The following is a 22,572-nucleotide window of genomic DNA, read 5'->3' as shown; positions in this document are numbered from 1 at the left end:
GTTTCCACTGCAGGTAAATACAGGCAAGCAGTTCCAATAGGTTTCAAACTTATTTCACAAACACACTGTGCTAGGATTACAGGTCAGGGTATATCGAGACATCTAGAGTAAATAAGTGTGTGGAGTTCTCATTTTAACATCCCCAATTGCGATATCCACTGCACCAAGAGTCCTAAATGTTAAAGCAATTCTAATTTGTAAAATATCCTGCAACCAATGAATTAGCAGTGGTGTTCTTGTATTTCTTACACCAGCTAAATGCCAGCTGAATGTAATGTCAGTACAATGAGGAATTTTAACCCCACAATATTTGGTGGTCAGATGAAAAGGAGAGTTCTGTAAAACATGGGTTCTCAGTGAATGCGTGTCAAGATGGCAGGACCACTTTGTCCCCTTCCTATATTGCTAAATTGAAGGGGGTCCTGGAACCCCAGCTAATTGGTGTGTTTGGGAGGGGTGGGGAAGGAGGTTGTCCCTGGATGGAAACTACAGAGAATCACTGCAATAGAAGAAATATAAAGTAGTATGTGAAAACTTGAATGGTGATCATACATTTGAGTTTGGTTGGGCTTTTTTTTTTTCTCTCTCTCTCTCTCTTTCTTTTGAGGGAGGAGAAATCCTACTTTGCTGAAGTCACAAAACATTCCATGAACTTTTAGGAACATTTTTATATGGCCTTCTGTTGCTTTCTAGACTTCCGCAGTGCTTTTGAAAACAAGATTAATTCTCAGTATGCAGAAATAGAACTGCCACATTCAGGTGTACATTTTCACAGAGCATTGCTGTGAGGGAAATTGTTTAATCACTTATGAGTCATTGGAGCTAAACAATTCCGTGTAGTTTACAAGCCAGATTTAAGCCAGTTTTGAATGTCTTAATACGTAAATCTTGCCAGTTCAAGTAATTGCATGGTTGAGAATAAATGATTGCTCCTTCAAGTTGCATGGTGCCTGACACAACTCTGTTAGACAGAGAAACTATTTACCTAGAGCTTAAACCCACAATCTGAAATGTTCTGGACTACCAGTTCATCAGTTCTAAATTAGGAAGAACAAAATGAGCTTTCTTCTTGACCATTTCTGGTCCCCTGTATTTCTCCTTGTTTTAGGCCTTCTTTTGTTCATACAGACAGACAAGAGTACTTTTCAAAGTGATCAGGCTACCACTAACCAAACATGATCTCCATATTTGATTCTACACTTAAACTGATTCGCCTATCCTTAGTGCAATAAGAATTAAGGCAGGATAATTCACAAACATTCGCACAGGCAGTTCAAAAACAGCGATGAGTTTTAGTTATACAAGCCTTACAATTTGCTACTTTGAAATCCATGGAACTGACATAGGTAAATTTTCTAGCACAGCAAATGACTTTACTTAAGCACACAGTCTAATCAAATGGAATCCAAGCTAAGAATAAGAATCACAAGTTCCATCAAACGCTGACAACAGAAGTACCTTATTTTTACAGGTTCTCTCAGAAAGATGTACTAAACTCAATTAATTACAGAAATAACAATCTTCCAATGCTCCGAGCTGTTTGCATAATAAAAGCTACATGAGAAAAGATATTAAGTTTAGAGAAAAGAATATACCCTTACGCATGCATTAGTAATCAATAAAGTTTTTTAGGACTTACACTGCGTGATCAGATGAATATAAGCCACTTTACTAACAACTTAATTAACAGCACAGTACTTCCTTTTGCCACAGGGATGTTACTCCATGAATAGATGCTTCAAATGGTATTCAGTACCTGCTTGCTCATCTCTGATCACCCACCACAAATAAAAAGCACCAGACTTCAGGGGTCTCAAGTTGAGCACCCAAAAGCTGGGGCATCCCAAATCAGAGGTCGTCTGAGCCCTTATGATATGCTCAGGGTCACACAAGGAACCATCGGCAGAGTTGGGAACAGAACCCCGGTGAAAGGGTCCAATTCTGTAAGCACAAGACAATCCTTCCCATCCACCTTTGTAGTTAGTATTAACAGGATGTATTGAAAGAAGAATGTACTTCACACAATAAACAGCAAACATATCTCTTCTACCCCAATTCTTGATCAGGAGGATATTGCATTATTTTTGTACAGCACCTTCAAAGATGCACCTTCTTAGGTGCACTAACTAAGAGGATCGTCACTATACAGGATCCCTGAAATAAACTTACCTGTTGTTGTGGGTTTTCTTCTTATCGATGCTCTAATGATATCGGCTCCGTGTATTTTATCTCTGTGCCTCTTTGACTTTGCTTCATAAAACCACTGCCCACTCATATTCTTTAGCTGATTGTCATTCTTAATTTTTTCTGGTAAATGCCTGCAAAAGGGGAAAAGATTGCACTTATTTGTGTGAATAAAATAAAGTCAGCCACAGTAGCTGTGGATAGGAAATACTAGGTCAGGTAAGAATGACCAAACCTTTGGTGATTGAGGCTGAAGTGGAGAGGGAAGGAAGAAAGGGGCCTCTGTCTCTCATCAGTACTGAAGGCTTTATAATAGATGGGAAAATATACAGCAGTGGTATTAAAAAGTTAAGTCAGTTTTCCTGCTGCTTCATTCTTCTTCCTACTCCTATTAGATTAGGCAGAAGTCTGCTTTAAAAAATGCAGTTGTCATAGGTTCACTCATGAAATCCTTGTTCAGTCTTTCCTCAAGCAGAAGAGTTGAATTAGCCTATTCCGTGTTGACCATGGCTGCAATGCCATTGTACACTCCTAATACAATTAATGAGGGGAAAGTAACTGGTCAGAGAATACAAAGATGGGGCACTGTATAAATGAAAAGGCCAAGCACCTAACCTTCACTATTGTATATACACTTCTCACTGCACCCACTACTGAAATGCCATCATCTCTCTAGTAGTGGGCAGCAGCCAGGCCAATTGACATTTAGCACAGTGCTCAGAAGCAAAAGAAACGTCTTGGACGGGGCACTGAGGCCATTTCTCTATTCATGAGAAGAGCGTCACGAAAACTCTTAAGTATGTATAAAGCAGATGAGGGTAAAGCCTTGTCCACAAGACTTTTAACCTATAAATTCTGGTTCTTTATCTTGGAAAGTTTAAAGGACTGTATTGACCCTGCTGGGGTTCAGTTTGAGGAATTTGTTGCATCACTCAACATTAGATTTAAGGAAAAGCAGCGGCAAGGAACAAAAAAAAAAAAAAGTGTCTTTTTGTTCTTTTGAACTAAACAAGCTTGCACACCTTTATGCTGTCCTTTCCTGTCAACTGTATCATTATAGGCCCTGTTCTCTGCACTTATCAAATATCATACTATGTCTCGATAACTCCAGAAGAATTTCATCTGTCAGAGCCTTTCCAGTAGTCTCCTGCACATTCAGAAATGACAGGAAGTGCTCTTCAATATTGACTTCTGTCTCTTGGATCTTAACATACCTCAAAATGAGACACACTTGTTCCTCATGGCTGATATCAGATATGATGTCCAAAATAATGGATTAATATTTAATCTTATGATGTTAATAATTGCACCTGTTACCTTTTGAGATAACTTAAAATAATATTTTGTATTGCTGGGCTTAAGTACTTGTGTCTTTTTTCTTTAGCGAAGGTCCATCTTACATGTTCCCATCATAACAGGCTCAAATTTAGCCATTAACTCAACTTGGCCTAAGAAGTTTCCATTTCCACACTTAAGTTTTTCCATTTATCCACAAAACACTAGGTTCCCTTCAGCTGAATGAAGAACAATGGCCGCAATTCTTTCAAATACACCTGGCAAGTGTTGTCTCTCAATTTCAAGCAATGATTGTGAAGTCTGGTTAATTACAGATTAAGTTTTTAGTCACAGTTTCAGTTCTCTCCAGTTCACCATATTTCCAAAGGCTTTTCTCATGAGTTTCAAGAATTTTGTGGCTATATCGCTATTCCCATAAGCCACCACCAATCATCATAATACAACAATAAGAGGACATTCAACTAAATTGAAAGGCAACATAACATATACTTAATTGAAAGGCAACTTTTTACATTCCCCCTAGGTTAAGGGCTGTGAGACCTTTGCCCTCTCTGATCTAGTGATCTTGACAGGGCACTTGGAGCACTGCAGTCCATACCATACATCATAAAATTCCTTAAGTTCGTTAGTCTCTACAATCAAAGAGCATTCATACGCATTGTGCACCTAATTTTAAAGTAGCAGCACAACATGTAACAAGTAACTGCAACTGTAAAGCAGAAAGGCAAAAGCTCTCCCCAGCAACAATCTCTGTTGCTTCGAGTTGGGTTGGAGTGTTTCTCGACCAGTCACGGCTACGGAATATACCATCTCTGTAGGAAACTCAGTGTACGTGCCTAAGGAGTTCAACCACTGTGTGTCCTCTCTTCTGTTTACGTTACATCTGCAGTAGCACTTTGAACATACAAAAGGACCATATAATTCCAAGTATTCCATAACTGCACTACATTTGGTCTCCTCTACATCAATTAAAATAGCCTTGAAACTACAGACTGGATCTGAGGCCCCCTGAAGCTGCAGGGTTCGCAGGATGGGTTGCTATAGCACTGCCTCCAACGTGAGAGTTGTGACATGGATTTCATAGCCTTTAAAGCCAGAAGGGTCCATTAGGTCTTTCATCCACTTACTCCTGTACTAAGTCCAATAACTAGTGTTTGGCTAAAGCACAACTTCCCGAAGGGCATCTAGTCTTGGTGAGAAGACTTAATAAAATGGAGACTCCACCACTTTCCTTGATAGTTTGTTCCAATGTTGATAACCCTCCCTATTAAAAATTTGGGCCTTATTTCTAATTTGAATTTGTCTGGGTTTAAACTCCAATCATTGGTTCTAGTCACAGCTTCCAGACACTGATGCTTCATGATAGTAGGGCAACATGGGGAAGTTTGCCCTGACACTGCCTGTGCTATGGCTGCTCTGTGGCTCACTGGATTTCCACCTCAAGGGCTGTCAGTCTGGCCCATTATAAAAGTACTAAATTCACACCCAAATGAGTCTGTTCCAGACCCGCTGTGCTTTATCTGCCAGCTACGATGTGATACCCCCTTGCATGCATGAGACCAATCACAAAGGAACACAGCTACGTCAGTTAGGGTGAATGAGAATCCAAGTTTATTAATTTGGGGGGGGAGGTTATTTGCATTTGTGTGTGTCTGTCACATGAATTGGAGGCATTTTAAGTTCTGTATAGCAGGCTGCTCAACAATAGGACTCCTAGCAGGGTCACCCTGTTTCTATGAATGGGGCTTTATGAAACAAAGCGCGCTACTGCGAGCACTTCCGGAGATCTGCTTTCTTCTCCCTACAGGCATATAACTCAGTATTAATGTGAGTTACTCATGTACATGCTAGGACATCAACATGGGGACCCAATACCAAGGAGAGTTAGTGGAGAGACATTTGGGTGAGTTAACACGAGGCTGAACTAGGCTCAACCAGCTTGGTTCTAACCACACTCTGCCTACTCCACCCTGTGACACATCCTTTAGTGAGTGATTTCACAGAACAGGCAATAAAAGAAAGAAATCACCATTCCATTCTACAAGTGTGCCTTCTAGCCAAATCGAGTCCATATAGCCATCATATGCGTAACTAGGATAACCCCTCCTATAGCCAAGGGCTAAGATAACCAATGGCAGTTTTAGGATGTTGGTGAGATTAACACAAGAGGCTCCTAGTCTAATCAGGGAATACAAGTACAAGCAACTAGGATCGTGGTGTGACGGGTTGGATCACAGAAACCCTTTTGGGGTTGCCAACTGATGTGCCAAGACTATTTCTGCCCCCGCTTTCCCTGCCAGTTTGGGACTCCAGCACCCTGTCCTGCTGAGCCAGACACGCCAGTCTGCTCCAACACAGACCCATGGTCTGAACCACATGCCCTGAACCACATGCCCCAAAGCTGCAGACTTAACTGAAAGCAACTTAAGAAGTGTTCCTGTCTTTAACACTCAGATGCTCAACTTCCAATGGGGTCCAAACCCCAAATAAATCTGTTTTACCCTGTATAACGCTTATGCAGGGTAAACTCATAAATTGCTCACCCTCTGTAACACTGATAGAGAGATATGTACAGTATTAATACATACTCTGGCTTAATAAGTAAAAAGTGATTTTATTAAATACAGAAAGTAGGATTTAAGTGGTTCCAAGTAATAGCAGACAGAATAAAGTGAATTACCAAGCAAAATAAAATAGAACACGCAAGTCTATGTCTAAGAAAACTGAATGCAGATAAAAAACCTCACCCAGTAAGCTTCCTTTTACAGACTAGTCTCCTTCTAGTCTGGGTTCCAGTAATCACTCACATCCCCTGTATTTACTGTCCTTTGTTCCAGTTTCTTTCAGGTATCCCTCTTGAGCCAGCTGAAGACAAAATGGAGGGGTCTCCCAACAGCTTAAATAGACTCTCTCTTGTGGGTGGAGACCTTCTCCTCTCTCCTATGCAAAGTCCAGCTCCAAGATGAAGTCACATGGGCAAGTCACATGTCCATGTGTGACTCAGTTTTTTACAGGCAGCAGCCATTGCTTACCTGCTACCTTGAACGTCCTCCTGTAGACTTCTTATGTGGATTGGAACCTTCCAAGATCCATGGACCATTAAGTGCTTCTTGACTGGGCACTTAATTTGCACATTCCTTTCTCAAGAAGCTGACCAAATACTTTGGTACCTTCTTTGTGTTTTATCAAATTTGCAGTGAAAGTGTTCTTAAAACGAACAACATGCTGGGTCATCATCCAAGACTGCTATAAAAATACATGGCAGAATGGGGATAAAACAGAGCAGGAGACATACAATTCTTGCCCAAAGAATTCAGTCACAAATTTAATTAACGCTTTTTTTAACGAGCGTTATCAGCATGGAAGCACGTCCTCTGAATTTGAGTGCAGTTATGTAACAAAAATTTTAAAAAATAAAAATCTACATTTGTAAGTTCCGCTTTCACGATAAAGAGATTGCACTAACGTACTTGCATGAGGTGAACTGAAAAATACTATCTCTTTTATCATTTTTACTGTGCAAATATTTATAATAAAAATAATGTAGAGTACTGTATATTTTGTATTCTGAGTTGTAATTTAAATCAATATAGTTGAAAATGTAGAAAAACATCCAAAATATTTAATAGATTCAACTGGTATTCTATTGTTTGAAGTGCAATTAATGATGATCAATTTTTTTTTAATCACGAATAATTTTTTTGACTTAATCATGTGAGTTAACTGCAAGTAATCGACAGCCCTACTTATGATACAATCAATTATTACACAATCACATATGGGTTTTTCCATAGGACTCCTCCCTCATTCAGTATACTTGATGGACTGTGCTCAACCAATGAGTAGCTACAGCAGAACTTCAGAGTTACAAACACCAGAGTTACAAATTGACTGGTCAACCACACACCTCATTTGGAACTGGAAGTATGCAATCAAGCAGCAACAGAGACACCACCCCTCCACTCCACCACCCCAAAAAAGGGCAAATATAATACTGTGTTATACAAACTACTAAAACTACAAAAAGGAACATTTAAAAAAAGATTTGACAAGATAAAGAAATTGTTTCTGCACTTGTTTCATTTAAATTAAGATGGTTAAAATAAGCATTTTTCTTCTGCATAGTAAAGTTTAAAAACTGTGTTAAATCACGGTTCAGTTGTAAACTTTTTAAAGAACAACCATAATATTTTGTTCAGAGTTACAAATATTACAGAGCCAGGAACAACCTCCATTCCCAAGGTGTTTGTAATTGTGAGGTTCTACTGTATTTAATTTTAGCCTCATTGTTCAATGTACAGTCTGAGGCCTCATTTACTGGGCAGTATTTAAAACCTGAAGACAGAATTATTAATTTCCTCATAGGCTTTTCTATGGCACTCATCACTACAGTATCTGAGTGCTTCACAAACAAATACATTTAATTTTCACAGATGCTCTTTTCATGGCTGTGTTCTGGGCAAACCCCACCCTGAACACTCTAATCCCTTGTAATAAGGTTTTCATTCCAAATACCTACTTTTCATCCCCCCCCACAGAGGCATGCGCCATACAGAATTACCCCAGGATTAGATCTGAAGTTTCTAAAGCATAGATAGAGAAACAAGGGTGCCCTGTGATATGAGGGGGATGGTATTATCCCCATTATACAGATGGGGAATGGAGGCTGAGAGATTAAGTATCCACTAACTTTGGGTGCCCAATTGGAGACACCTAGAACCAGGTTTTTACAGAATAAATAGCAATACATAGGAGTACTTCATATGTTCAAATCACAGACCCCATGGACTCAGTTGCTGCTGTGAGTGCTCAGTGCCAGGATCTCAAGTTGGGCACCCACAAAATGAGACACACCCAGTTTGTGGCTGTCATAGCATTCCCTCTCAGATCTGAACCTTAGAGTTCAGAAAATGAGATACTAGCACCTGAATCCTCTAAGCTTAATTACCAGCTTAGATCTGATTGCATTGCCACCACCCAAAAATATAGTGTTTTGGGGCACTCTGACCTCCCCAACCTTCCCTGGGGACCCCAAGAACCCAGATCCCTTGGGTTCTTAAAACAAGGAGAAATAAACCATTCCCCCACCTTTCCCCCTCCCAGAATTTCCCTCCCTGGGCTATCCTGAGAGATACTGATCCAACCTCTTAAATCACCATACAGAGAAGCATCTCCCTTCCCTTCCGCAAAGAGGCAAACAGATTCAAGGAAAACAGAGAGAGATTCTATCTCTCCCCCCTCCCGTCTCCCCCATCCGTCCTGGTGAGTTATCCCAATCCTCTGGAATAAAACAGGGAAAACAAGAAAAAAAAATTAATCAGGTTCTCTAAAAAGAAATCTTTTAATAAAAGAAAGGAAAAAGTAAAGAATTGTCTCTGTAACTTCAAGATGTAAATATTACAGGGTCCTATAGCTTACAGACATCAGAAAGAGACTTTCCCCCCAGTACCAATACAAATCAAAATATTCCCAGCAACTACACATATAAAAGTTAACCAGCCAGATTCACAATTGCAAATAGAGTAAAACAATCAAAAAGCCTAAACCGCCTGTTTTTACTTACTATTTGAAAAGAAACATAGAGAGCCTGTAGTAATGTCTGGTCTCTCTCAGACCCTCCGAGAGAAGAACACACAACGGACAAAGAACACACACAAAAGCTTCCCTCCACCCAAATTTAAAAGTATCTTGTCTTCTGATTGGTCTTCTGGTCAGGTGTCCAGTTCCCTGTTTGTAACTCTTTACAGGTAGAAGAGACATTAACCCTTAACAATCTGTTTATGACAGTGGCCACCTGTGAACATTGTGATTTGTCATTCAAAGGTATCTCTGCCTGTTGTACAGCATGTGATGTATCCCTTAAACACTGCCATCCATACCCCAAATGTCACTGCATTTCAACTGTACTGTATTACTTCAAGAGCTTAGCGATCTATTGGGATGGAAGTTACCATATGCACATTAATTTTTAGCCCATTGCAATGTACAACTGGCTGTTTAATTTAATGCAGTACATACAGTGCGGTTTTGTCTTTCACTAGGGAGCAGGGTGGATAAAAATTTTTAAAAAATTAAAAATCAGGTATTTTTATTTTAATTGGATTTTTGATAGTTTTTTCCTTAAAAAGCACTTTATCTAAAGATAGTTTTAATTAAGATACATTATGGCACAAAGATATCTAAATTCTAAGATTGTAAATTCTAATTCTACAGTATGAGATAATGTATTTGTGGAATGTTGATGAAAAAGTTTTGTAAATGAGTTCCAATAGTTCATGGATTAGAGACCCAATTTTACAGATTGCTGTATAGATTATTTAGGTTAATCTTTCTATCTCCCCAATGGGACTCAGTGCTCAGTCTAGAAGATACCATCAGAGATGCTTAGTTTTGCAGTTCTCAAACTGTGGATTTGTGTGTCCAGAGATAACAGCAAAAAACGTTTTAAAATAAATAATATATAGAGGTGAGAAATAACAGACTTCAACCCTATTGTCCCTCTGCAAATTTGTGTACACAGAGTCAATCCCTTACCTCTCTCTAAAAGTGCAACGTTTCAAAAAGTTCAATGAACAGAAGATTGTTGGGGACGAAATAGATCTAGACAAGGAGAAGTCTGGAGATAAATGTGAGAAGGGAGGGACATGCAGCAGAAACAAAAGTGAAACTGTTTGAGCAACATATTCCAGAAGTCTTGAGGTCTTTCTGAGTGTAGCCTTCGTTGATTTGAGATCTACCGTACAGGGCTGGCTCCAGGTAACAGCTGAGCAAGCTCATGCTTGGGGCGGCAGATTCTACAAGTTGGCATTCCGCCCAAACCTAGGGCGGCACGGCTGTTTTTTGTTTTTTTTGTTCGCTGCTTCGGCCTCCCTGTAGGGGGCAGCGGCATGGAGGACAGCAGTGCCCTGCAGCAAACTCAGCAGGCAGCCCGTGTCCTTCTCTCCCCACCGACCGGAGCGGAGTAAAGGAGACCCAGTTTGGAAATATTTTAATGAAGTTCCTCTACCTGTGAGTTAGACAGGCATGCAAACAGTGCAACAAAGAAATACAAGGCCCGGTTGTCCAAATGAAACATCATCATGAGAAGTGTTCCTTCTCAGAAGGAAGCTGCGTTGAAGATGATGAAAGGAACATGTCTGAACATGCAGGATCTTCAGGTTGGTAAACTTTTTTATTTCGTATTTCTTTCTTAAGGACTGCCTATCTTCCTTCTTGACTATTCTCAGGTTTGAGCAAAAAATACAGTTGTTACTCTCTGGCAGTGCTTCTCAAAGTTGGGCTACCGCTTGTTCAGGGAAAGCCCCTGGTGGTCTGGGCCAGTTTGTTTGGCCGAATCTGTGGATGCGGCAGGTAATCATGGCTCACATTGGCTGCGGTTCACTCTCCAGGCCAATGGGGGCTGCGGGAAGGGCAGCCAGCACATCCCTCGGCCGTGCCGCTTCCCACAGCCCCCATAGGCTGAACCTGCGGACGCGGCAGGTAAACAAACCTGCCCGGACTGCCAGGGGCTTTCCCTGAACAAACGGCAGCCCAACTTTGAGAAGCATTGCTCTATGGTACTATCATTTTAGATGCAGTTGTGATAAAAAATAAATAGCTGAAATAGGTAGATCTTCCTTTTACAATTTCACCTTTAAAGTAGTACTGAGTCTCAGTGAATGTAATGGTAATAATTATTAAATAATTGCATTGACTTATTTTGGTCAGGAGAATCCATCTTCAACATATAGGATTCTGAAGACTATCCACCTTCAAGATTACCATCATTTTCTATAGTTTCAGAGTTATCTGCCAACGATAGTGTTTCAGTCACATTACATATGTCACATAGCCACCTGTAGCAAAAAGGGGGAAAAAAAAATCTCCATCATCCAGAAACAACCGTAGATAAGTTTGTGATAAGAACTGGCAAATTACAAAAACAGGTAATTGATTAAAAAATTGCCCCGTTTGTTTATGCAACAAACTCTCCTTTCTGTATGATTAAGAACCCACACTTCATTAACATGGTTCAGTCATTAAGACCAGGATACAGTCCACGAACAGAGCAGATGTCACAGGCAAATTGCTGGATAAAGTGTATGAAAGAGAAATTGAGCAGTGTGCAAAAGGTATATAGGGTAAAATTGTTAACCTGAGTCTTGATGGGTGGAGCAATGTCCCCAACGATCCTGTAGTATGTGCTTGTGTGACAACAGAAGAAGGGAATGTCTTCCTTACAGAAACAATTGATATACCAGGAAACACACACAGCAAAATATTTACAAGTATCATCAGTAAAAGCTATAACCGTAAAAGCTATCATCAGTAAAAGCTATAACAAACTGTGAAAAAAAATTCACATGTCTAGTATGCATCTTGGTCACGGACAGTGCTGCAAATGTATCCAAGATGAGAAGAAATTATTTAGAAGAAAGAGTGAAAAGAGTCCCAAGCTAATAATATACGGTTGCAGCTCCTCTGAAAAAAGTGGGAGGAACCAAGCTAACTCTCCCACAAGACGTGCAATGGAACTCAGTAGTGGACCGTTCTGAGCACTATATCAAGACGTGGCCTAATCTGATGACAGTTTGTGAGCAAAATTGTGAAAAAAAAATAGATGGCATTGTCACAGCCAAAGTTCTCAATATTGGGCTTAAAAGAAATGTTCAATGCATGCTGAGTACCCTGACACCTATTTCTGCAGCCTTGAACAAAATTCAGGGAAATAGTTGTTTTATTGCTGACACTGTTGAAATTTGGAAGGAATTGAGATCTTAAAAAGAGAAATATGCAATGACAGTTAAATTACAAGTATTAAAAAAAACGAATGAGACAAGCACCATCTCCAGCTCATTTTCTTGCAAATATTCTCAATACTCGGTACCAGGGTCAAACCTTAACTGCTGAAGAAGAGGAATTGCTGGATGTCCATGTCATAGCCAATCATCCCTCCATAATGCCAACTATAATAAACTTCAGAGCTAAAGGTGAACTATTCAAGAAACATATGTTAGCTGATGTTTTAAAAAAAAGTCACACCATGAACTGATGGAAGTCACTTAAGCACTTGGATTCAGAGACTGTTGAAGTAATAATCTCACTTTTAACAGCAGTAGCTTCTTCTGCCAGTGTAAAAAGAATATTTTCTTCCTTTGGACTAATTCATTCCAAATTGAGAAATCGTTTGGAACCTGAAAAAGCAGGAAAGCTTGTTTTTCTTTTCCAGATTATGAACAAACAGGAAAATGAAGGTGAAGATGACTGATACAGTCTCGCATGATATTCTTATAGATAAGCTAGGAAAGTACAATTTAGATGGGGCTACTATAAGGTGGGTGCATAACTGGCTGGATAACCGTACTCAGAGAGTAGTTGTTAATGGCTCCCAATCCTGCTGGAAAGGTATAACAAGTGAGGTTCCGCAGGGGTCTGTTTTGGGACCGGTTCTGTTCAATATCTTCATCAACGATTTAGATGTTGGCATAGAAAGTACGCTTATTAAGTTTGCGGACGATACCAAACTGGGAGGGATTGCAACTGCTTTGGAGGACAGGGTCAAAATTCAAAATGATCCGGACAAATTGGAGAAATGGTCTGAGGTAAACAGGATGAAGTTCAATAAAGATAAATGCAAAGTGCTCCACTTAGGAAGGAACAATCAGTTTCACAAATACAGAATGGGAAGAGACTGTCTAGGAAGGAGTATGGCAGAAAGAGATCTAGGGGTCATAGTGGACCACAAGCTTAATATGAGTCAACAGTGTGATACTGTTGCAAAAAAAGCAAACATGATTCTGGGATGCATTAACAGGTGTGTTGTAAACAAGACACGAGAAGTCATTCTTCCGCTTTACTCTGCGCTGGTCAGGCCTCAGCTGGAGTATTGTGTCCAGTTCTGGGCACCGCATTTCAAGAAAGATGTGGAGAAATTGGAGAGGGTCCAGAGAAGAGCAACAAGAATGATTAAAGGTCTTGAGAACATGACCTATGAAGGAAGGCTGAAGGAATTGGGTTTGTTTAGTTTGGAAAAGAGAAGACTGAGAGGGGACACGATAGCAGTTTTCAGGTATCTAAAAGGGTGTCATCAGGAGGAGGGAGAAAACTTGTTCACCTTAGCCTCCAATGATAGAACAAGAAGCAATGGGCTTAAACTGCAGCAAGGGAGATTTAGGTTGGGCATTACGAAAAAGTTCCTAACTGTCAGGGTAGTTAAACACTGGAATAGATTGCCTAGGGAAGCTGTGGAATCTCCATCTCTGGAGATATTTAAGAGTAGGTTAGATAAATGTCTATTAGGGATGGTCTAGACAATATTTGGTCCTGCCATGAGGGCAGGGGACTGGACTCGATGACCTCTCGAGGTCCCTTCCAGTCCTGGAGTCTATGAGTAAGCTGCAGAAGCCAATATTTTATGTCTCATGTTGACTTGGCTGACATAGTCTATTTAATTTTTATTTTTTTTAATATTTAACTATTTTAGTTAACAATTTTAACAGAAACAAACCTGATTTTAAAAAACTTTAAATGTTAAACTACATTCAAAAATTCATATGCTTGTTTTGTTAAAATATTATGCTTGCTGTTGAAGAAAAAAAACCAGAATACATAACGCTGTTGTTTTAGTTAACTAAAACAATTTAAAATGTCTGTCTGGTGATGTTCTCCTCCTAACACAGCATGGCAAGAAAATCCTCCAAATATTGATTAACCTGTTGAATTGGAGATTTTTATGAATCATTGGGAGGTGAACTATCTGCTTCAATTACCTCTGGTAAACGAAATAATCAAACAATCATTCATTTTCTGATATAGCTGTAAAACTAATGTGCAAAGTTTTTAAAATAAATCACTTTAAAAATGTATAGTGTTTACTTTCTAAAAATGAAACCTACATCTATCTCTGAGTTGTGAAGAACATGCATTAAGCTTATAACAACCAACAAGAATGCACTTTTATGCAGAAATCCATGATTAAATTAAATCTTCCTGACTAGTGATTTAATTTACATCGACTTGATTAAAAACAAATCCACCCTTCTAGTCAGCACTCCACATACACTCTTCCCGCCAACCCTGAAATTTCAGTACAAAGAATCTGACCTGTTGGAGCAATGAAATGAAAAGTCAGTCACTGGAAGACTGGGATAAAAGACCCGTTCCTACAAGGTTCTGAGCATGATTAACTTGCACTGAAAGTTATGGGAGAGTTGAGATTGTGAAGTACTTGACAGAATCAGGCCCACAGTTGGGGTTGTGTTTTCTTTTTTGTAAATCCTTGTGTTATGAGTCCTTAGGGTTGCATCACACCAAGGTAAATATTAAGGGACTTGGCCCTGGCACACTGTGCAATGGGTAGTGGTTGCAGACCGAGCTGCTGTCACATCAGAATTTCCATATCATTAGCCTCCCTCTCCATTTACAGAAGGACTAAACAAATGAGAGCAGAAGCCATGACAACATTGCCTGCGATTCCAAAGGCTTCTGCTGGGGAGGATGGGCACATAGCCACTCAGGGTATCCGAACGTGAAAGCAGTCACATTTTGCTGCTCCAGACACCATGGTGACAGCGGTCAGTCACTCTACCACAGGTGACCTCATCAAATCACAGTCTAGAACTTAGAACATCAGCGTATTTTTGTATGTTACGATCTACTGAAACATCCCTACGCTGTATTTACGCTGAACCACAAAATAGTAAGGAGCAGTTAGGGATCACGCTGCAGCCAAACCAGGGCTCTGTCCTTAACCCACCTTACCGTCAGCCAGGGCAGCTCACACTGTGTGGCAACTACTCTGGCCCTGTGAAGATCCCTTTCCCTATCCCTATCCCAGAACAGGGAACAGCAGAGACCGATTTCAAATTTTACTCCAAATTGTGTTTCTTATGGGGGGAGGGTTAATTTTGTTAGCTTCCTCTTTCCCCACCCTCCAGTAATAAATAGTATATTTAGAGAAGTAGTGTCGAGCCTTTCGACAGTTCTCTGCTAGGACCTCTTACTGAGCTCACAACTCCATGCTCCTGCCCCACTCCCAACCATGGTGGCATGAATGTGCCTGTGCCCCAGCCCCAAATGGGGCAATCGAGGAAAGAGGGGGGACACCTTGCACACACAGACAAGGTGGGAGGGTGAAAACTTTCTCCCACATGGAGTCTAAGGTTTGGAAGGTGGAAAGACCTTCACCTTCCCTTTTGGTTCTGAAGGGGAGACAATGCCCTCTTCCCTCCCCACGCATATCTTGCTTCAGAAAGGGAAGCGGGGGGAAAGCACACACTCCATTCCCAACTCTTTAGTGTGTTTCCAGCCAGCAGAGGAATAGCTGCAGGAGGGGCTCTAGTGTCTGCAGTGCCACTGTGCTGGCTGGGGGGTAGGGGAGTGTCACTCTATAATCTTACCCAAAGGTGCAGGAGTATAGGCAGGTAGTTCATGTGCACTGAACCCATGGGAGGTGGGAAGGAATGCTGGGGTAAGCATGGGCCAGCCTGCTTGTCACCACCTTAATATTCTCTCTGGGAATCTTCACAGCTCCGGGCCAGCAACAGTGGGTGCTGCTAGCAGAGATCAACTGTGCAAGCAGGATCCAGTGTAATTTTACAGCTATTTCCTTTGAAAGGGAGTTAACAGCTCTGAGAAGTGTTTTGTGACATTATCAATCAATGAGCATGCTGAGAACACACAATATGCAGATCGTGGATGGATTAGATTGCTATAGTAGTTCTTTCAACACTAAGGGCTTGGCTACACTCGAACTCCAAAGCGCTGCTGCGGGAGCGCTCCCCCGGCAGCGCTTTGAAGTGCGAGTGTGGTCGCGGCGCCAGCACTGGGAGAGAGCTCTTCCAGCGCTGCAGATACTTCACCTCCCCGTGGGGATTAGCTTGCAGCACTGGGAGCCGTGCTCCCAGCGCTGGGGCACTGTTTACACTGGTGCTTTGCAGCGCTGTAACTTGCTGCGCTCAGGGGTGTGTTTTTTCACACCCCTGAGCAAGAAAGTTGCAGCGCTGTAAAGCACCAGTGTAGCCAAGGCGTAAGATTTTCTCTCTAGCAGCACAAAGATCATGTGAAGTATAAGAAATTATTAGTATAATACTGCCATTATATACCCACAATCACCCCTCAGCACCTTGTCAAGGTGTAATGTTTACATGACATTCTTCATCTCAACTCTTCATGGCTGTGTAAATGTCACAGATTTAGATGTTCCTGAAGTCAGACTTAGTTGAAGACCAAGACCAGGCAGCTATTTACAAAAAGAGGAATTTAAATTTGTCATGGTTCATGATCGGGGCAGACAACTCGAGGCATATGCTTCCAGTTTCCTCAGCCTGGCTTCTGAGAAACTGTTTTCTAATGAGGATATAAACCATATCTGCAATGAAACAGGCCAACTGATACTATTGGGTACATTATCATATAGCCACGCTCATGAAAGCGCACCATCTTGAACAGGGGAAAAGCAAATGCATCAAAACTTATACGATACGTTCAGACCACTAGAAACAGCAGTGTGTTGTATTTGGTGTTCCAGTGATGGCTGCTTTTCTCAGATGCTTCTTTCATGGCTGGGCGCCTAGGCAAAACCCACCCTGACCACATTCAACCCCGTGTGATTTGGTTTTCATTCCAAATTCACCCCTTCCCCCCCCCCCCCCGAGACATGCATCACGCAAAACAACCCCAGGATTTGATTAGTGCTGATGTATCTACAGCACAGACAAACATGTCCATCCTAACTCACTATATGCAAAAGCAACATCCATTTCTGAGGCAACAGGCAAAATTACGTAGTTAATACTGTTTAAGTTTCCCCTTCAGGTACTTCTAAGAACTGGACCTTTAAGAACAGCTTGTTAGGATAGGGATTTGTCCTGCTCTGAGCAGGGGGTTGGACTAGATGACCTCCTGAAGTCCCTTCCAACCCTGATATTCTATGATGTTAGGAATGCGTTCTCTAATGGCTTTCAAATTCAGCCCTTCTACAAAGGTTTCTCATCCCAGATCCTTATTTATTTCCTATCTCTACACTGTTTTTGCTACATACAGACACAGCTGTACAACCCAAAGCTCAGCCGAGTAACTGATGACTGAGGCAGCAGGCCAGCAGTTATGGCATCACTATTCTCCTGAAGACAGGGAACCAGCTTACACATCAAAGCAGCAGGCTGCCATCTCACTCCCTATTTGAGATGCACACGCTCAGAATGCTTCGCATGAAAGACCTCGGTAGATGAGCACCATCCCCTGGTGTCATTACAGAGTGTTTAAATAAAATGTGGGTATCTGAGGAACATCAACTAAAGGAAAAAGCTGGAATCCTGGAGATACCAGCTGCATTTAAAAACAATTAAAGAGTAAAATTCAAATCCCACCTCAGAAAAGAGTTACAAATGCATGTTTATAAAACATTCCAATTTTTCAGATTTTTGATTCCCTGTCCCATTTTTCTGGGAACCATTATCATAGCACCTGAACTGACTTGGATAGTCAATATAGTCAGTACACAAGCAACTCTTCTATCGCAAAGGAAGCTAAGGGCTGATCTACACTGTGGATTTCAGTCACAGATGTACTTACTTATCCAGGTAGCAGTCCAAAGCCACTATAAAGCTTCTGTTTGCACTAGCACAGCTTACTCCTGCTTGAAACCAGGATAAGCTGTGTCCATGAAAGTTGTGGCCGAAAGCAACACTGCCTGTCTACACTAGGGGCTTGTGCTGGTGCAACTACAGCCACAGGATCCCCCCCAATGTAGAAAAGGAAAGAAACAACCTTCCGCTTATCCCTCCTTGCAAGCAGGTAGCTGCCTCCTGCACTAGCCAAAGATTCTGTGTGGGCTGGGATCGTTTTAGTCTCTTACCTGACCCTCTCTTCTTCCTTTCTCTTGAGTTCTGCATCCCGTTGGAGCACCTTCATTATTGCCTCTTGTTCTTCCTCCGTTAGGAAGCTTAGGTCAATCATCTTGTTAACAGATTTAAAAGAAGCCTTTAGAATCCTAGAAGTCCTGGTAGGGGCTGGCCAGGAGTCAATGTGAAAGGTGCAAAAAAGGAGACAGAAATCCCAGATCTGTGGGATTCACAAAATACTCCAACCGTTGGGACTGGGCTACAGTCAGTGGGATAAAAAGCCCTTAACTTTGTTCTCTTGTAGGAGAAATGGCACGTGCTTCTCCGGGCAAGAGGCTCTCACAACAGAGTGCTGCATTCCTGATTATTCAGATCACATACATGTTGCAGAGGTGCCAGTCTCTCAGCTCTGCTTCATAACACAACAGTTCATTGACCAGGCAAATACTGTTAATCCAACGTGGAGCAGCTGTAGTCAGACATCACCTACGAAAGAGACAAGGAAGAATAAGCTCTAGCATTAAGAAGCAGGGGAGCAGAATTTTTATTTTTATTTTTTTTTTTAAGTACCTCATCTCAAGCAGGGCCAGCTTTACGAAGTGTAGGGCCCAATTTGAACAGTTTCGACGAGGCCCCAGAAGGGATGACTTTAAAAAAAACAAAAAAAACAAACAAAAAAAAACACGTGGGGCTTGTACTCACTGGGCAGTGCTCCGAGTCTTTGGCGGCAGGTCCTTCACTCACTCCAGGTCTTTGGTGGCACTGAAGGACCCACCGCCAAAGTGCCGCCAAAGACCCGGAGCGAGTGAAGCACTCGCCGTCCAAGTGCCACCGAAGACCCGGGGCGCCGCCGGGTGAGTAAAAATTGAAAAGGTGCCTCTAGCCAGGGAAGGGATTCTCACGGGGCACGGGGCCCGATTCAGGGGAATTGGTGGAATAGGCCTAAAGCCGGCCCTGATCTCAAAATCTGCAGTATGGGGGGGAAAAAACACAAATGAAGCAGTCACTTCAAGTCAAACCTGTTTTGCAAGTGTAAAACACACACTTTCTGGGTGTGGAGTTCTGTCCCATCTATTGGCACCAAGACCACTTAGAGAGAGAGAGAAAAAATGATTCTACTCTACAGCTTTAGCTAACAAGCAGTTGGCTTTTAGCTCATGTGGTAGAGACTCATGCATTAAGCTCCAAAAGTCCCCAGTTTGATCCTGCCTGCCGACGACCGGGGTCTGTTGGCGTTACACAAGCTCATAACAAAATGGTCATTAAAACATATTTTTGGCCAATGCCATAATTTACATATTGGAAGATAGAGAGTAAGTTCCTCCTGGATGTTAAATGTTAAAATCAGAGGAAGAGGACAACTAAAACTAAGATGATTTAAGGAAACAAAATCACAACCATAAAACTATTGCTGACTTCTGTGCCTGGTGCTGCGAGGTATGGACTGGGAGACAGAAATAGTGTCTAGTTTCAGACTTCCTATGTGACCTTGGGCAAGTCCGTTAGCTTCTCTGTGCCTCAGTTTCACCTATGTAAAATGAGTATATGTACCAGGAGATTTGAGCACTCATTCACTGATATTTGCAAAGACCCTCAGAAAAAAGGTGCAGGCAAGTTGGGTAGATAGAATGAACAGTATTGCCATCTCCAGGCATTCAAAAATTGTGAGTCAGGCACCCAAAAATCAAGAGGTGTATACATACATATGTACACACACACACACACACCTTTATTTACTTTCTGGTCTTTGAACATCAGATACACTTGGGTCATGTTTTCAATTCCTTCTCTGCAGTTATGAGGTCTTTTTAAAAAAAAAAAAACAAAGAACAAAAAAAAAAGAACCCACAACACTTCTGTTTTTAAATGGAGGCTGAGATTCATGACTCCAGGAAAGTCTTAGGCTTTAAAAAAGACATCCAATATCACAATACTCACAATGAAATTCTGAGAGTTGGCAACACCAAGCTTATTATTTTTATGATTTCTACTGTGACAACCTCAAGAAGCCCCAGTGATTGACCAGCACCCTGTTGTGGTAAACACTGTGGTAAACCATCAGTTTCTATAGGATTTTATTTTAAATTTTTAAAAAAGTTAATAGACTATACAATTATAAAGTCAGCTTCCCAGATTTAACTGAGACAGCAATAGCTTTGACAGGCATGTTAACTTCCCAGCTTCTCTCCAAGGGTGGTCAAAATCCTGCCACTTAATATATATCTATATATATAACTCCCAATGACTTTAGTGAAAGTTCTGCCCGAACAATACGGTCAGGTCCCAGGTTAGCCAAACCTAAATTCCTTACACAGGTCGCCTAATGGGTTGCACAAGCCCTAGGTGGTCACCTAGGGCGCTGGCATTTGGGGAGTGGCATTTCGGGTCTTCGGCGGCAACCGCAGCGGCTGGATCTTCGACCATCTTGGTCGTCGTCGTCATCATCATTCAGGTAGAGGGACCTGGGGCAGGGGGCACAGAGAGGGCTGCCTGTGGCAAGTAAGGGGGGGTGCGGCACACAGGGGAACTGCTCCCCGCACCAGCTCACCTCTGCTCCGCCTCTGAACACAGCGCCCCGCTCTGCTTCTCTCCCTCCCAGGCTTGTGGCGCTAAACAGCTGATTGGCGCAGCAAGCCTGGGAGGCGGGAGAAGTGGAGCGACAACGGCGTGCTCGGGGAGGAGGCGGAGCAGAGGTGAGCTGAGGCGGGGAGCTGCTGCGCGGCTCCCTGGGCTGAGGGGAGCTGCCCCGGGGGGCGGGGAGCTGCCCCGGGGGGGGTGCCTTGGGGGTGGGGAGCTGCCACGGGGTGGGGCACCTTAGGGCAGAGGGTTGCCACAGGGCTCGGGTAGGAGGAGACACAAGGTGGAAGTTTCGCCTAGGGCATGAAACATCCTTGCACCTGCCCTGTCCTTACAGTAAAAGCCTTCTACTGCATGTGTGAGCCACTGCTCTCCACCGGAGGGTCTCAGAACTGCTTATCTACATGTCATGGGTCATGTACTGCTAGTGACTATATTCTCCCTATGCTCAAGTGGTAGCAGCCCATGTTTCCAGAGCAGGGACATCAGAGTTCTATTCCTTCTGCCATGATGGAGTGCTGAATAACATGGTGCATGAAGTCTAGCTCTCCGCAGATCTTTTACAATATAGTTCCACAGTAAGGATTTTTATTATTAATACTTTATAATCACATAATAAAATATGACCAAGTTGAGGCACTGCCTGCCCTCCTCCATTACTAGACAGAGCATATGGAATTTAAAAAAAAAATAAAGCAAAAATATAAAACACTGGAGCTATCACACACATCTTATTACGTGGAATCAGTGGTGCACGGTTCTGCAAGAGCACACCATTTTAATCCCAGTTAACTTGCACCCATAAAGCACAGTCTGAAGTCTTGAATGCTGATTTGTTTCTATTCTCTTCAACAACGGCTCCAGCCCCTATGCCAGAGATAGTCAGAACAGAGGGCAAAATGGAGAATGGCTAGCTTGTAGGGCAATTCCTGACTCTTGAGGCTAAAACTAGCTGGACACTAACTCAGGAAGGAATGAAAAGTAAGAGCAAAAAAGAAGGCAGCGGCAGAGAGCCTACTCCCTAGCTATGACTGGTCATACTAGTGTGAAACGTGGTTAGAGACGGAAAAATAAACAACTGGAATCCCAATGAAAACCTCAGATTACCTAGACAAGTCTCAAACTCTTGGCAGATAGGAAGTGAATTGGCCTCCTCCCTTGGGATATCTACCTTTATTAGAGGACTGTCGGAACTACATTCTGAGTTTTTTGCCTGTCTTGTCTCACCTCATCATTTGCCTTACACTTAGACACAAACATCTGGCAGACAGAATCTCCAAATCTGTGATGGTCTAATTAACCAGTCATGCGACTGATCACCAAGTTTGTTCACTTTGACAACCTAATCTAGAAACGGCTGAAACAGGGGATTAAAGCAAGATAATCATGTTGGCATTATACAACAAGAAAACTTTAGTTCAACAGATAACAGTCCTTACTCTTATAGGCAAAAGACACCTGCAGCCAAGTTAATGCCTGCTCGTGTTTCAGAAAGTGACATTGTAGGATACCATATTTATCCTCTTTAATGAGTTTTGTATCAATTTTGCTCTGTTTACAACTCTTCCGAGCAGCCAGCACTGCAAAACAGCCTAAAATCTGAAAAATCAGTCTTTTAATGCCACCAGGAATAAAGTTCAGAAATTACAATTTGGCCATCTACTCTGTTGGCAATGCACTAAGGTAAAAGAGA

The 22,572-nt window shown here is 41.9% G+C and overlaps 1 protein-coding gene and 1 long non-coding RNA gene across 2 annotated transcripts in view; one reads left to right on the top strand and one right to left on the bottom strand.

Moving 5' to 3' along the window:
- SYTL2 (synaptotagmin like 2) overlaps window positions 1-21,681 on the bottom strand; it is a 60,847-nt gene extending 39,166 nt beyond the window's left edge. The window contains exons 1-3 of the mRNA XM_050938084.1: window positions 21,608-21,681; window positions 18,317-18,788; window positions 2,170-2,318 (exon numbers count right to left, since the gene is read on the bottom strand). Of these exons, the coding sequence (XP_050794041.1) occupies window positions 2,170-2,318; window positions 18,317-18,417 (250 nt within the window). The 5' untranslated portion in view covers window positions 18,418-18,788; window positions 21,608-21,681. The remainder of the gene's footprint in view (window positions 1-2,169; window positions 2,319-18,316; window positions 18,789-21,607) is intronic.
- Window positions 9,957-17,765, top strand: LOC127046082 (uncharacterized). The gene is made up of 3 exons (XR_007772950.1): window positions 9,957-10,236; window positions 10,498-10,637; window positions 17,503-17,765. It is a non-coding gene; the product is annotated as an uncharacterized LOC127046082 (long non-coding RNA).
- Window positions 21,682-22,572: the final 891 nt, after the last annotated feature.

The sequence above is a fragment of the Gopherus flavomarginatus genome, chromosome 1 (assembly GCF_025201925.1).
Source record: "Gopherus flavomarginatus isolate rGopFla2 chromosome 1, rGopFla2.mat.asm, whole genome shotgun sequence".
NCBI classification, from domain to species: Eukaryota; Metazoa; Chordata; order Testudines; family Testudinidae; genus Gopherus; species Gopherus flavomarginatus.
The sequence above is the reverse complement of the archived record's forward strand: the minus strand, read 5'-3'. Positions and strand labels throughout refer to the sequence as shown.